This window comes from Cyanistes caeruleus, chromosome 29 (genome assembly GCF_971803275.1).
Source record: "Cyanistes caeruleus chromosome 29, bCyaCae1.hap1.1, whole genome shotgun sequence".
Classification (NCBI taxonomy): Eukaryota; Metazoa; Chordata; class Aves; order Passeriformes; family Paridae; genus Cyanistes; species Cyanistes caeruleus.
In genome coordinates, this window is record NC_141729.1 from 4,055,686 (window position 1) to 4,070,432 (window position 14,747).

General features: G+C 63.7%; 2 protein-coding genes across 2 annotated transcripts; both read right to left on the bottom strand.

Annotated features, from left to right (window-relative positions):
• Positions 1-3,500: 3,500 nt before the first annotated feature.
• On the bottom strand, positions 3,501-6,745 carry DGUOK (deoxyguanosine kinase). Its single transcript, XM_086865601.1, has 7 exons — positions 6,626-6,745; positions 6,152-6,264; positions 5,894-6,075; positions 5,276-5,423; positions 4,930-5,045; positions 4,721-4,820; positions 3,501-3,893 (listed from the first exon to the last, which is right to left on the bottom strand). Exons 1-7 carry the CDS (start codon positions 6,672-6,674, stop codon positions 3,804-3,806), a joined length of 798 nt encoding a protein of 265 aa, XP_086721727.1. The 5' UTR covers positions 6,675-6,745; the 3' UTR covers positions 3,501-3,803.
• A 392-nt stretch (positions 6,746-7,137) lies between these two features.
• On the bottom strand, positions 7,138-10,423 carry ACTG2 (actin gamma 2, smooth muscle). The gene is made up of 9 exons (XM_086865494.1): positions 10,331-10,423; positions 9,536-9,705; positions 9,330-9,458; positions 9,143-9,253; positions 8,709-8,793; positions 8,474-8,635; positions 8,196-8,387; positions 7,497-7,678; positions 7,138-7,397 (listed from the first exon to the last, which is right to left on the bottom strand). The coding sequence occupies exons 2-9, from the start codon at positions 9,659-9,661 to the stop codon at positions 7,254-7,256; spliced, it is 1,131 nt and encodes a 376-aa protein (XP_086721620.1). The 5' UTR covers positions 9,662-9,705; positions 10,331-10,423; the 3' UTR covers positions 7,138-7,253.
• Between the last annotated feature and the right edge of the window lie 4,324 nt (positions 10,424-14,747).

Here is a 14,747-nt window from a genome sequence, read left to right on the forward strand (position 1 = left end):
TCAGAACCCATTTCTCATGGGAATGGGGTTTTTTGTGGGGTCTGAACCCGTTTCTCATGGAAATGGGGTTTTTTGTGAGCCCGTTCCTGCTGGGAATGGGGTTTTTTGTGGGATCTGAGCCCGTTCCTGATGGAAATGGGTTTTTCTGTGGGGTCTCTTTAGGCTTCGTTCCCAAAGCTGAGGGGGACAGCTCGGAGCATCCTTCCCTCGCTCGGGGCCGACACCGGCGGCTCCCGGTGCGGAGCGCGTTCCGCGCTAATGAGCGGCTTCCCGAGACCTTGATTAGTTATGCAAATGATTGGGAAAGACACCCAGAGCCGCCTGGGAAGTGTCTGACAGAGCCACGCCATGGGAGCAGAGCTAAACCTTGACCTCGGAGATCTTCATCCTCCTCCTCCTCCTCCCGGGTAGGAGATCAGCCCCGGGGGGACAGCAGGAGCTGCAGCCGGGGCAGAGCCGGCTCTCCCGGCCTGCCCGAGCCGGAGGAACTGGTGGAACTGGTGGAACTGGTGCTGGGAAGGGGCTGCGGCTGCCAAAGCTCCCCGGGAGAGCCGCGGGGCCGTGGGAACAGCGGCAGAGCCCGGCCCGGCTCACCGGCACCATCCCGGTTCGGGGGGACCCAACCCCGCAGAATCCTCACAAATCATCTTTTCCCTTCGTATCCTGCCTGGAAAAGCGCTGGGACAAACCCCGGCCGTCGGATTTCAGTTTTCACCGGAGTTTTGCCAAGGGGAAAAGTCCTCGCCTTGCCTCGCCAAGCCACCTGTGCCAGCATCCCATCCCAAATCCCATCCCAAATCCCAAATCCCATCCCAAATCCCAAATCCCATCCCAAGGAAAATCCCGCTGGATCCAACCCAGAGGCGCACGGCAGCCGCTCAAACCCCCGACACCACAAAATAAATAAAAAAAAAGGCAAATCAACGCCGATGGGGGATTTTTTTTTTTTTTTGGGGTGGAAACACCAAAACTCGACGCCGAGCAGATTTTTCTCCCTCCCACATTGGAGCCCCCCCATTTGGAGCAGCTCCCCCCCCGTTTTTTCCCCTGGATTTTGCGTGGGCACAAAACTCCAGATCCCGGTAAAACCGGCCGTGCCGAAGGAAGGAAAGCGTTGGAATCTTTTTTTTTTGGGGTGAAGAGAACGCCGCAACTTTTCAGCTCCGAGATCCCCCCCCCTCGGGCACGGCTCTGCCTTCCCCTTCCTCGCCACCCCCTTCTTTTTGGGGGGACCGACCCCCCACCCCTCCCAGGACGGCACACCCGGGTGGGTTTTTCGTGCGGGGTTTTGCTCTTTTCACGCCAAGAAATTCCAAGGAATTCGGTTTAAAGGTGGGTTTTGTTCCGCCCGTCCCGCGGCGCTGTTTTGGGGGACGCCCCAGGGATTTTTTTGGGGGGTGTTTAAAGCGTCCGGGCGGCCTTTAAAGCAGCAGAAAGTCCCATTTCCCACGGAAATACCCTTAAAAAAAACAAACCCATCCACCAAACCGAGGAGGGGCTTTCCCTGCCCACCCCTCCGGCTCGCGGTGACGCTCAGAGGGGATCAGAGTGGGGATCAGAGTGGGGGGACGGCTGGGTTTGGGGGAGCTGGGGGGGTTCGCTCACCTCCCTGTGGATCCCCTCGTGCCTCTCCATCTCCATCCCGGGGGGGGATGCGTTAGATTTGGGGGCTCCCCCCTGCCGGGGGGGCGGCTGGCCCGGGCTGGCGGAGCCCCCTGCCCGGCCACAGGGACATCCCGGGGTCACCGTGTCCCCCACCCTGGGGACAGCGCGGGGGCTCTGCGGGGACAGAGCCGCGAGTCAACCCCGACTTTTCATTTCCACGCCGCTTCCACCCCGGGGTGGGGGAGGCGGCCCCTCTTTCTCCCCACCCCTCTTTCCCCCGAGCCTCCCCCTCCCAAAACCGGGGCGCTGCCTCCCCCTTTTTTTAATCCCACCCCTTATTTCTCCCAACCCCATTTTCCTTTTCTTTTCTTTTTTTCCCCCCCCACCACCTCAAACCCGCGCGGCTCCGCACAAACTTCACAACTTCAGCCGCGCACCGGCAACTTTGGATGGATAAACCTCCCCCGCTCCCCAAATTTAGATAGAAAAAAAAAGCGTTTACCGGCAAAGAAAAATAAGAAATAAACGGTCCTGCTCGCCCTCCTCGGGCTCGGGGGGCTGCGGGGGGCTCGGCGCGGGGCTGAGCGCTCTCCCGGCTCGGGGGGACCCCGGTGGGAGGCTGGGGATGTGGCCGGGACCCCGGGGGGAGCGGCGGAGCTGCCTCGCGTTCGCCGCCGCTGCCGCTGCTCTGCTGCTTCCTTTGTTCTGCAGCGCCCGCTCGGGGGGACCCGCCGGGCGGCCGGGGGGCTCCGGGCCAGCGCCCGCAGCCGCCCCCCGAGCTCGGGGAGAGCGGGGAGGGGGCGCCTCGGGCCCGCAGGGGGGGTTCGGGGGAAGCGGGGAGAAGCGGGGTGTGCGGGTTTTGTTGCCGTAGGGTGGCGGCGGGTGGTTGTTTTGGGGTTGTTGTTGTTGTTGTTGTTGTTGTTGGAGGGTCGCGGCGGGTTGGGTTTGGGGGATTGAAGGGGAGGGGGTCGCGCCACCCCTGTTGGTTTTGGAGGGGAAGCAGCTGTGGCTCCTCTGGTGTTGTTTTTGTAGGGTCGTTGTGGGGTCTCGCTCTGTGTTGTTGTAGGGTCACCGGGGAAAATCCCAGGGGGTGGCAGCCCGGCTCCTGTACCCCTCATATCCTGCCCCACAGCCCCCCAAAACCCCCTGCCCCACCCCAGAGCCCTCCCTCCCTGCCCCATATCCCCCCACAGCCCCCCAAATCCCCCTGCCCCATATCCCCCCACAGCCCCCCAAATCCCCCTGCCCCACCCCAGAGCCCTCCCTCCCTGCCCCATATCCTGCCCCACAGCCCCCCAAATCCCCCTGCCCCATATCCCCCCACAGCCCCCCAAATCCCCCTGCCCCACCCCAGAGCCCTCCCTCCCTGCCCCATATCCCCCCACAGCCCCCCAAATCCCCCTGCCCCATATCCCCCCCATAGCCTTCCCCAAATCCCCCTGCCCCACCCCAGAGCCTTCCCTCCCTGCCCCACATCCTGCTCCACAGCCCCCCAAATCCCCCTGCCCCATATCCCCCCCAAATCCCCCTGCCCCATATCCCCCCCACAGCCCCCCAAATCCCCCTGCCCCATATCCCCCCCAAATCCCCCTGCCCCACCCCATATCCCCCCCACAGCCCCCCAAAACCCCCACCCCCGCCTCCTGTGGGGCAGCTGCCCCACCTGTGTTTATTTAGGGTCTCACACGCCCCCCAGCCCCGCTATAGGCCGGGCACCACCCCCCGCCCCCTTTCAGGTGCCAAATCCCCTTGGTTTGTCCCCAAATCCAGCCCAGCCCCAGGGCACTGCCCCGTCCCCGCCTCCACCACAACACCCCAAAACCGGGGGAGCAATGTCCCCCCGTGTCCCCCCTAGAGCCGCCCCGACCCCGCACAGCCCCTCCAGACACAGCTCAGCAGCGATTTGATCTTAATTTAAAGGGGAAAAAAAATTAAATACAAAATAACAAAACACGGGGGTTGGGCGTCATCTAAAAACGGGGATTTTCCATGGGAATTCAACCAGCGCAGGAAATCCAGCCCAGGGAGCGTCCCCAGCTGGGGGTCCCGAAAGATGGGGAGGGGGTCAGGGCAAGGACCCGGTCCCCTGAGCACGGGGAGCCCCCCCTGTCCCCCAAAATCTTCCTCAAATCCAGCGCTGGCCCGGACAGCCGGGCTGAGGGGACCAGGACGTGTCCCTTGTCCTCGGGTCGGGCTCCTCAGGCGGACGCTGCCCCTTCCCCGGCTCCCAGAGGGTCGGGATGTGACGGGAAAGCCTCGGCACGCAGGGATGTGACAAAGGCCTCCACCTGCAAGGACAGCCTGGCTGAGGGGTGGCACTGGGGTGGCACCGGGGTGACACTGGGATGCACTGGGATACACTGGGATGGAGGGGGATGCACTGGGATACACTGGGATGGCACTGGGATGCACTGGGATGCACTGGGATGCACTGGGGTGGCACCAGGATGGCACTGGGATGCATTGGGATACACTGGGATGGAGGGGGATGCACTGGGATACACTGGGATACACTGGGATGGCACCGGGGTGACACTGGGATGCACTGGGGTGGCACCAGGATGGCACTGGGATGCACTGGGATACACTGGGATGGAGGAGGATGCACTGGGATGCACTGGGATGGAGGAGGATGCACTGGGATGCACTGGGGTGGCACCAGGATGGCACTGGGATGCATTGGGATACAGTGGGATGGCACTGTGATGGCACTGGGGTGGCACTGGGATGCATTGGGATACACTGGGATGGAGGGGGATGCACTGGGATACACTGGGATGCACTGGGACGGTGCAGGGATGCACTGGGGTGGCACCAGGATGGCACTGGAATGCACTGGGATGCACTGGGAGGGAGGGGGATGCACTGGGATGCCACTGGGGTGGCACCGGGGGGACACCGGATGGCACCGGGGGGACATCGGATGGCACCGGATGGCACCGGATGGCACCGGGGGGACATCGGATGGCACCGGGGGGACACCGGGGGGACACCGGATGGCACCGGATGGCACCGGGGGGACACCGGATGGCACCGGGGGGACACCGGATGGCACCAGGGGGACATCGGATGGCACCGGATGGCACCGGGGGGACACCGGGCTGTGCCGCCCCACCTGTGCCATGAGCCCGCCCTGCACCGCCACGTCCCGCTCGAAGTCCTCGTCCACATCCAGCACCAGGACGGGCGCTCTCCGCGCACCCTCAAAGCGAACCCTGCGGGAGGGAGGCAGCGAGGGATGAGACCCCTCCCCAAATAAAAAAACACCCCCAAAAAAGCACCCCCAAAGCAGGGGGGGCTCCCCAAAGCCGGGCTGGCGCTCACTCCGTGCTCCGGTCCAGCAGCCAGCGCCGGTGCTGCTCGTGGAGCTGCTGCAGGTAACTCAGCTGGATCCCCCCCTCCTCGCTCCTCGCCCGGCGCCGCAGCCGCTCCAGGCACGTCTGGGGGACAACGGCAGCAGAACGGGACGCAGGAAAATGAGGGGTGGGCGGCACGGGAAGCACAAACCCGGGAGATGCCGCAGCCCCTTCTCCCCAAAAGCCGCCCTGGAACACACGGCAAAACCCCCCCCGCTCTTCCCACGCCAGGAGCAGCAGACCCTGCGGTGAAACCCCAAAATTTCGGCAACTCCGCCGGGATCCAGGGGCAGCCGGAGGCCTCCTGCACCCACCTGGGGGCTGGCCTGCAGGTAGAGGAAGCCGTGGAGGGCGGCGCGGGGCCCCAGGTGCCGCAGCAGAAAGTCGTGCCAGTCCTGGTAAATGGCCCATTCCAGGGGCTGCAGGTGCCCGGCCTCGAAAAGGTTCTTGGCAAAAACGTACCTGGGGAGGGACGCACAGAGGGGACCGGGCAGCTCTGTCACCCCTCGCTCAGGTGGCTTCACAGATATTTATTTTTTTTTGGATTTTTTTTGCACTGCTGAGGAGCTGCGGGTGGTTAAATCAAGGTGAAAATCCCTGATTCGAGCCCGGCATCACCCCAAGGGCTTCAGGGACACAGCTGAGGATGGGGCAGCCCCCAAACGACCCCCAAAATCCCATTCCTGCAATTCAGCATCGCTCTGGGGACATCACCGCTGGGGACAGAGCTCTGGGGACATCATCGCTGGGGACAGAGCTCTGGGGACATCATCGCTGGGGACAGAGGCTCTGGGGACATCACCGCTGGGGACAGGGCTCTGGGGACATCACCACTGGGGACAGAGGCTCTGCTCACCCCCAGGACCAACACCACAAACCCAGCTCCCAGCCCCGTGCGACCCCTCGGCCCCTCTTTTCGGGGTGCTGGGTACCTGTCACTGAACACAGAGCGCTCAAAGACCCGCACGGGGTGGGGGGTCTCGGGGGGCTCCTGCTCCGGCGGCTCCAGCATCGCCTTCAGCCGGCTGATGCAGGAGAAGGTCTGGAAGGTGTAGGACCAGCGGGCTGGCTCCTGGTACATCATCCTCAGCAGGTTGGCGGAGCCCGCGGCCGCCTGCGGGGGCACGGAGGGGGATCAGGGGGTCCCGGGGGGCTCTGGCGGGACCGGGGTGGGCCGGAATCGCCGTTACCTGAGCGGTACCGGCGGCCGGCACCTTCCGCCACTGTGCCACCGGCTCGGTCACCAGGTGCCACCGCGGGAAGGTGGCACCCAGCAGCCTCAGGAAGGTCGATTTCCCCACGGCTGCGGAGGGAGAGCGGGGTGAGCCTGGGTGTCCCCCAGGACTTTGGGAGTGTGGGGTGTCCCCCCCACCGAACCCCAAAAACACGGGCTGAGCCTGGCTGTGGCTACCGGGGGAGCTCGGGGATAGGGGGTCCCCGCTTCTGGGTGACCCCACTCCAACCCCCGGGAGCGCGGGGTGAGCCCGGGTGTCCCTTTGTGTCCCCCCCCCCTCCCAACTCCATGTCGCTTTGGCGCCATCACGGCAGCGCTAATTAAGATAATCACAGGAATTAAGTCGCAGCCCGGGATGCTCCAGCCTGCGCCGCCCCCCTTTTCCGTCGCACCCCAAATCCTCCCGCTCCCCCCGGGGTCCCCCCGGTACCGATGTTCCCCTCCAGGGCCAGGCTCAGGGTGGCCCCGCACCGCCCCATCCCGCCACCGCTTCCGCCTTCCCGCGTCACATGCTAATGACATGCTAATCAGCAGCGCGCGCCACCGCCCCGTGACGTCAACGCGCGGGAAGTGGGCGGGGGGAGAAGGCGGGGGGGCGGAAACAGCGGAGGGGGGGGCGGAACGCGGGGGAGGGGGGTGTTGGGGGCGATATGGTAATTTATGCAAATGAGAAGCTGTCCACAGCTCGTCCGGGCAGTGCGGGGGGCGGGGGCGAGAGGGTGGGGCACAAAAAAGGGGGGTCGGGGGCACAAAAAAGGGGGGTCGGGGGCATCAAAGGGGGGTTGGGGTCACCAACATGGGCTCAGGGTGTTGTCATGGGGTTGGGGTCACCAAGGCCACCAGCAGGACGTGGCCACCAACACGAGGTCAGGGTCCCCCCCCATCACCCCGAGTCCCCCCCAGCCCCTCCCAGCCCCAGATCTCGCAGGGAAGACACCGAGCTTGGAGAAAAGGCTTTTTAATGCGCAGCGGGTGGTGGGGAGGAGCAGCAGGGCCCGAGGAGGAGCGGGACACCCCGGCCTGGGCACGGGGGAGCCCCCACGGGGCGGGGAGGGGGCTTAGAAGCATTTTCGGTGGACGATGGAGGGTCCGGCCTCGTCGTACTCGGGTTTGCTGATCCACATCTGCTGGAAGGTGGAGAGGGACGCCAGGATGGAGCCGCCGATCCACACCGAGTACTTGCGCTCCGGCGGGGCGATGATCTGCGGAGACACGAGCCCGTGGGATCAACCCCCCCAAAACCCCGCACCGGGAGAGTCCTCGGGGTGCCGGCGGCCACGCTTTGGTCACCCAGCACCTACTTTGATCTTCATGGTGCTGGGAGCCAGCGCGGTGATCTCCTTCTGCATGCGGTCGGCGATGCCGGGGTACATGGTGGTGCCGCCCGACAGGACGTTGTTGGCGTAGAGATCCTTGCGGATGTCGATGTCGCACTTCATGATGGAGTTGTAGGTCGTCTCGTGGATCCCGGCGGACTCCATGCCTGGGGTGGGAGGGGGCTGTCACCTCCCTGCCCCCCGGCCCCTGTTCGTGGTGCAAAGGGCTTGGGGAGCCCCAAAACGTCTCCGTGGGGCACCCACGGGAGCTGGAAAACGGCCCAGTCCAAAGGGGCTTTGTTTGCCCGCTGCTGGGGATGGGGCAACCGCTCCCAGGGAGAGCTGGGGGTGGGCTCAGCGATGGAGGAGGGCTGGAACGGGGTCTGGGGGTGTTGGGGTGGGCTCAGCAATGAAGGGTCTGGGGGTGTTGGGGTGGGCTCAGCGATGGAGGAGGGCTGGAACAGGGTCTGGGGGTGTTGGGGGTGTTGGGGGTTTTGGGGTGGGCTCAGCAATGAAGGGTCTGGGGGTGTTGGGAGTTTTGGGGGTGTTGGGGTGGGCTCACCGATGAAGGAAGGCTGGAACAGGGGGTGTTGGGAGTTTTGGGGGTGTCGGGGTGGGCTCACCGATGAAGGAAGGCTGGAACAGGGGGTGTTGGGAGTTTTGGGGGTGTCGGGGTGGGCTCACCGATGAAGGAAGGCTGGAACAGGGTCTCGGGGCAGCGGAACCTCTCATTGCCGATGGTGATGACCTGCCCGTCGGGCAGCTCGTAGCTCTTCTCCAGCGAGGAGGAGGAGGCGGCCGTGGCCATCTCGTTCTCAAAGTCCAGCGCCACGTAGCACAGCTTCTCCTTGATGTCGCGCACGATCTCGCGCTCGGCTGCGGGACACGGCGGCGGGAGAGGCTCAGCCCGGCGGCGCCACCGCGGCGTCCCCGGCCCCCCGCCGGCCCCCGCAGCCCCGTACCGGTGGTGACGAAGGAGTAGCCCCTCTCGGTGAGGATCTTCATGAGGTAGTCGGTGAGGTCGCGGCCGGCCAGGTCCAGGCGCATGATGGCGTGGGGCAGCGCGTAGCCCTCGTAGATGGGCACGTTGTGGGTGACGCCGTCCCCAGAGTCCAGGACGATGCCTGGGACAGGGGGAAGGTGAGAGGGGACACTCGGGGCTGCCTCGGTCCCCGTCACGGGCGGTCCCCGACTCACCGGTGGTGCGGCCGGAGGCGTAGAGGGACAGCACGGCCTGGATGGCCACGTACATGGCGGGGACGTTGAAGGTTTCGAACATGATCTGGGAGGGGAAAGGAGATGGGCAGGGGGTGAGGGACGGGCACGGGGGGCACCCCAACCCCTGGGGCTGCTGGAAAACCACGCGGAAAAGCACGCGGGTCGCCGTGGCACACGAAGCACGGTGTCACACCTGGGCAGTGGTGGCACTGAGGAGGAGGAGGAGGAGGACGGGGACCGCTGAACGCTCTGGGAAACGCGTGGGGCAACGACGGCGCAGAACCGCGAGCGACCGCGGCGCGTGGGGAAAATCCCGCAGATCCGCGCACGGCGGCTTCCCAGCGGGATCTCTGCCCTTACCCCGCGCCCCCAAACCCCCCAGATCCCCCCGCGGGGCTCCGGCGGTGCCGTACCTGGGTCATCTTCTCCCGGTTGGCCTTGGGGTTGAGGGGTGCCTCGGTGAGCAGCGTCGGGTGCTCCTCGGGGGCCACGCGCAGCTCGTTGTAGAAGGAGTGGTGCCAGATCTAAGGCAGGAATTGGGGGGGTCTCACCCCAAAGCCGAGGCAGGGCTGATCGCTGCCCGCCCCGGGAGGGTCTCACCTTCTCCATGTCATCCCAGTTGGTGATGATGCCGTGCTCGATGGGGTACTTGAGCGTGAGGATGCCCCTCTTGCTCTGCGCCTCGTCGCCCACGTAGCTGTCCTTCTGCCCCATGCCCACCATGACGCCCTAGCGCCGGCGACAGAGCCTCGTTAGCCACATCCCGGGGATCAGAGCGGGGCTGGGGGCCACCCCCGGGTACCCACCTGGTGCCGGGGCCGCCCCACGATGGAGGGGAACACGGCACGGGGGGCATCGTCGCCGGCAAAGCCGGCCTTGCAGAGGCCGGAGCCGTTGTCGCACACCAGGGCGGTGGTTTCCTCCTCGCACATGCTGGGGCCGGCGGCGCTCGGTGCTCGGGGGGACCTGGGGGAAGCTGCCGAGGGGGGAGAGCGGCGTTAGGGAGCGGGAGGGGATGGGGTTGATCCGGGTTTGGGTTGGGAAGCGCCGGAATCCTCGGGGATGGGCGGCCCCGTGAAATCCTCGGCGGGCCGGGGGTGGTGGGAGCCCGGCGTGCTGGTGATGCTCGCTCCCCTGTGGGTGCTGCTCCATCCTCCTCCAGCCGCTGGCCAAAAGCGGTGCCAAAGCCTCCTGCCCGCGCTCCCCGGGGGGCTGCGCTGCTGCCGAGCCCCCCAAAAGCGGGCGGGGGGGTGCCAGGTGATGCTCTCTCATCCGCTTCTGTCTCACATCCACTCCCAAAAAAACAGGGAGGGAAAAAATTACCGGGGGGTGCCCCCCTGTGCCAGAGGGCGAGCTCCTGAATCCGGAGGGAAACAGGGAAAAAAGCCAAAAAAAACCACCCCAAATCACAGAGATTTCTCCAAGAGCACAACCTGCTCTGGCCTCAGCCCGGCTCCGGTCACCTCCAGCGAGGTCACGCCCAGGTTGGCACCCCCAAACCCAGCTGGGGCCACCCCATCGGCGCTGGGGAAGCCCAAGAACGCCCGCCCGGGGTGTTCCTCCTGTTCTCCGAGGATGAAGAGAAGCAGGGCAGTACTCACCAGAGAGGCGAGAGCTCCTTTCCTCTGGGGCCGAGCCCCGATGGGCCCTGGCTATAAACACCAGCGAGCCCGAGGAACCTCAGAGGCGGATCCTCTCCAAACAAAGACCCTAAATAGGCTCAGTGATGGTGTGTTGGCCATATAAGGTGTTTTATTTCATTAAATTGACCTCGGGCTGGTGGTAGGAGCCGGCACGGTTAATTATTGTAGGAAAATGCATGGCAGGGATGCTCGGCAGCAAGAGTTGTGCGAGTCTGCTCCTTTTATGCTCCCATAAACAAGAGAGACTCGAGTCCTTATGAGCGACAGGACGGGAAAAACCAGGTGGAAGCGACTCCTGGGGAGCCCGTGGAGAAATCCCATCCTGGCATTTTGGGGTTCTGCCCTGGGGACACCCCGGGATGGGGCTTTGGCGTGGCTGAGCCGCTGGAGATGCGCGGGGTTGGTGCCATCTCATCCTCCCGGCCTCGCTTTGCCCCTGCATCCCTGGAATCCGGCACTTCTGGGATGCCTCTCCCTGTGCTTTTCTCTCTCTCTCCGCCCCCATTTTTGGGTTTTTTGGTATCCCAAAGCCCCTGGTGCCCCAAATCCTCGGTCTGAGCCGGGTCAGGGCTTGTGGGGTCCAAATCCCCACCCCACTCTGGAGGTGAGCCTGGTTCCGATCCCTCCTGGGCGGATTTTGGAGGTGGGAAGAGCTCAGAGCCCCCAAGGGACAGGGTGGGCGCTGTCCCCGAGCCCCCCGGGGCCACCCCCGGCGCTGAGGCCGCTGGCCCCGGCAGAGCCCGAGCAGCAGCTCCCAAACTCCGGCTGCCTTTTTAAGGACAACGGGCCCTGGCCAGGGAGGCGCCCGGGGGAGGCAGCAGGGATGGCCCGGGGTCACCCCCGGAGCTAGGGGGGCTGGAGGGAAACTGAGGCACCGATCCCGAGCTGTGCCCGGGGCAGGGACAGGCGGCCACTGGAGCAGTGACAAGGAGCTGCCACCAGCACAAGGGACCCAAAGGTGACGGTGTCCCCTGTGGCTCCAGAGAGGGCATGGGGTCTGTGCTGTCACCCCCAGAGGACAGGGTGTCCCCAGCACTGCCAGCTCACAGCTCCAGTGTCCCCTCTGTGCTGTCACCCCCCAGAGGACAGGGACACGGGTGTCCCCAGCACTGCCAGCTCACAGCTCCAGTGTCCCCAGGGCTGGCTCTGTCCCCTCTGGGCAGGACAGGGACATGATGTGTCCCCAGCACTGCCAGCTCACAGCTCCAGTGTCCCCAGGGCTGGCTCTGTCCCCTCTGTGCTGTCACCCCCCAGAGCAGGACAGGGTGTCCCCAGCACTGCCAGCTCACAGCTTCAGTGTCCCCTCTGTGCTGTCACCCCCCAGAGCAGGACAGGGTGTCCCCAGCAGTGCCAGCTCACAGCTCCAGTGTCCCCAGGGCTGGTTCCTCCAGGCCATTCCCTTTCCCTGTCAAACATCCCACAGGGGCTGGATTTGTCCCCTGGCCCTGCACTCCGTGTCCCCCTCCCAGCCCGGCCCGGCCGTGTCCCTGCCAAACCCATGAGGTCACCGAGGGGAAAGGCTGCCATATATGACATAAAGAAATCCCTTTAGGATAAACCCTTCCCCAGAGCCAGCAGAGCGGGGTGGGAAAAGGGGCTGGATGGAGGCTGGAGGGAATCGCACGGAGCCGGGGGCAGGATCCCAGGGGGACACCCCCGAACCCCAGAGCCACCCCTGAGCCCAGAGCCGCTGCCACCATCCCCAGAGCCAGTGCCACCATCCCCAGAGCCACTGCCAGCATCCCCAGAGCCAGTGCCAACATCCCCAGAGCCACTGCCAGCATCCCCAGAACCGCTGCCAGCATCCCCAGAGCCAGTGCCACCATCCCCAGAGCCACTGCCACCATCCCCAGAACCGCTGCCAGCATCCCCAGAGCCACTGCCAGCATCCCCAGAGCCGCTGCCAGCATCCCCAGAGCCACTGCCACCATCCCCAGAGCCACTGCCAGCATCCCCAGAACTGCTGCCAACATCCCCAGAGCCACCCCTGAGCCCAGAGCCGCTGCCAGCATCCCCAGAGCCGCTGCCAGCATCCCCAGAGCCGCTGCCAGCATCCCCAGAGCCGCTGCCAGCTCCAGGACTCCACGGCTGCGGGACCCCGGGCAGGGCTGGAGCGGCAGCAGGAGCCCACGCAGAGCCTAAAAAGGCAAAGTTTGGCCCCTGCAGCCAATCCAGCCCGGGGATGCTCGCAGGAACGCCAGGCATCCCACGGCACAGGCCCTGCTCCAAACTCCCCGCGCCCCCAGCACCTCCCTGGGACGGAATGGAAACGCCTGGAACCTCCGGGGATGCTGCTGAGGATGGGCAAAGCCGTGAAATGAGGGGTTGGGATCCGTTCAGTTTGCTGAGAGGGGAGATAAGAGTCGCTCCCTGCCTGTGGGAACCCCCCCAAAACACACGACCCGCGTTGTCACAGGCAATAAATCATCGTGGGGTTCAGCTCCTCCCAGATCCAACCTGACTTTGGGTGATTTTAAGGTGTCACAGGCAATAAATCCTCGCTGCTGACTGTAGTTTGTGTTTGGGGTTCAGATCCAACCTGATTTTGGGTGATTTTAAGGTGTCACAGGCAATAAATCATTGCTGCCGAGTGTAGTTTATGTTTTGGGTTCAGCTCCTCCCAGATCCAACCTGATTTTGGGTGATTTTAAGGTGTGAAAGGCAATAAATCATCACTGCTGACTGTAGTTTATGTTTGGGGTTCAGATCCAACCTGATTTTGGGTGATTTTAAGGTGTCACAGGCAATAAATCATCACTGCTGAGTGTAGTTTATGTTTTGGGTTCAGCTCCTCCCAGATCCAACCTGATTTTGGGTGATTTTAAGGTGTCACTGCCAATAAATCATCGCTGCTGAGCACAGTTTGTGTTTGGGGTTCAGATCCAACCTGATTTTGGGTGATTTTAAGGTGTCACTGCCAATAAATCATCCCTGCTGAGCACAGTTTGTGTTTGGGGTTCAGATCCAACCTGATTTTGGGTGATTTTAAGGTGTCACTGCCAATAAATCATCGCTGCTGACTGTAGTTTGTGTTTGGGGTTCAGATCCAACCTGATTTTGGGTGATTTTCAGGTGTGACAAGCAATAAATCATCACTGCCAAGTGTAGTTTATGTTTGGGGTTCAGATCCAACCTGATTTTGGGTGATTTTAAGGTGTCACAGGCAATAAATCATCACTGCCGAGCACAGTTTGTGTTTGGGGTTCAGATCCAACCTGATTTTGGGGGAGCTGGGATGGATCCCTTGGGATATTCCCCAGGGATGAGGAGCTGGGATGGATCCCTTGGGATATTCCCCAGGGATGAGGAGCTGGGATGGATCCCTTGGGATATTCCCCAGGGATGAGGAGCTGGGATGGATCCCTTGGGATATTCCCCAGGGATTTGAGATGTGATTTCCCACTCTGTGTCCCCTTGGGGTGGGGAGCTGTGGGATGAACATGGAAACCGCACCCCCCCCCACTCCCGAGCATGGCTTAAATTAATTAACCCAGGCTGAAAACGAGCTCCCAGAGATGCCCCAGAGGCTCCCTGGGGCCAGCCTGTTCCCAAAAGAACTCTGGAAATAAAGCTGGGAGCAGCACTCGTCACGCAGGGGCTGCTGCAAACACGACAAACCCCCCAAAGAAACGGATCCCACCCCAGGGGGGAGAGCTCTGAGAAAACCAGGGAGGCCCAGCCTGGATAATCCCATCCACGTGTGCCCGAAGGAAAGCCTCGGGGTGCTGCCAGGACGAGCACACGGCACGAGGAGGGAGATGTTTGCACGCCCCTTCCCCTCCCCACGTGCCCCCCAGCCCATCCTGCGCTGCCGCGTGGGGATGTGGAGCCCTCCCGAGCCTCGCCACAGCTGCTCTCCACCTTGGAATTCTGCTGTTTCCCTCCCCTCCCGGGGCTGGGGGCTCGGCCTGGAGGGCGGGGAAGGAAAAATCTCGGCTTGGCACCCGACTAAAGCACCTCGAGGAGGCTCCAGCACCGCAGCGACGTCACGGAGCGCCCGCCTCGGGCGAGGACGGGCTTCCCGCAGCTCTGGGATGTGAAATCGGGGATCTGGGAGCGTGGAAGTGCTGGAAATCCCATCTTGGGGTGGGATGGAAGAGGTCAAAGCTGCTGGAAATCCCATCTTGGGGTGGGATGGAAGTGGTTGAGGCTGGAGTTCAGTCTTGGAATAGCCAGGAGAGCGAGTGTGAGCAGGAAAGGGGAGGAAATGCCCAGACATCCCCTGAACACCTCTGGCATTCAAAGCAGGGCCACATCCAGGGATCTTCAGCCCTGAGATGCTCAAAGAGGGATCCCAAAGGAGGTTGGGCCCTCTTCCCTCCCTGGGCAGCCACAGGAGCAGCGCTGAGCTGCTCTGGGGGTCAGAGAGGTTTGA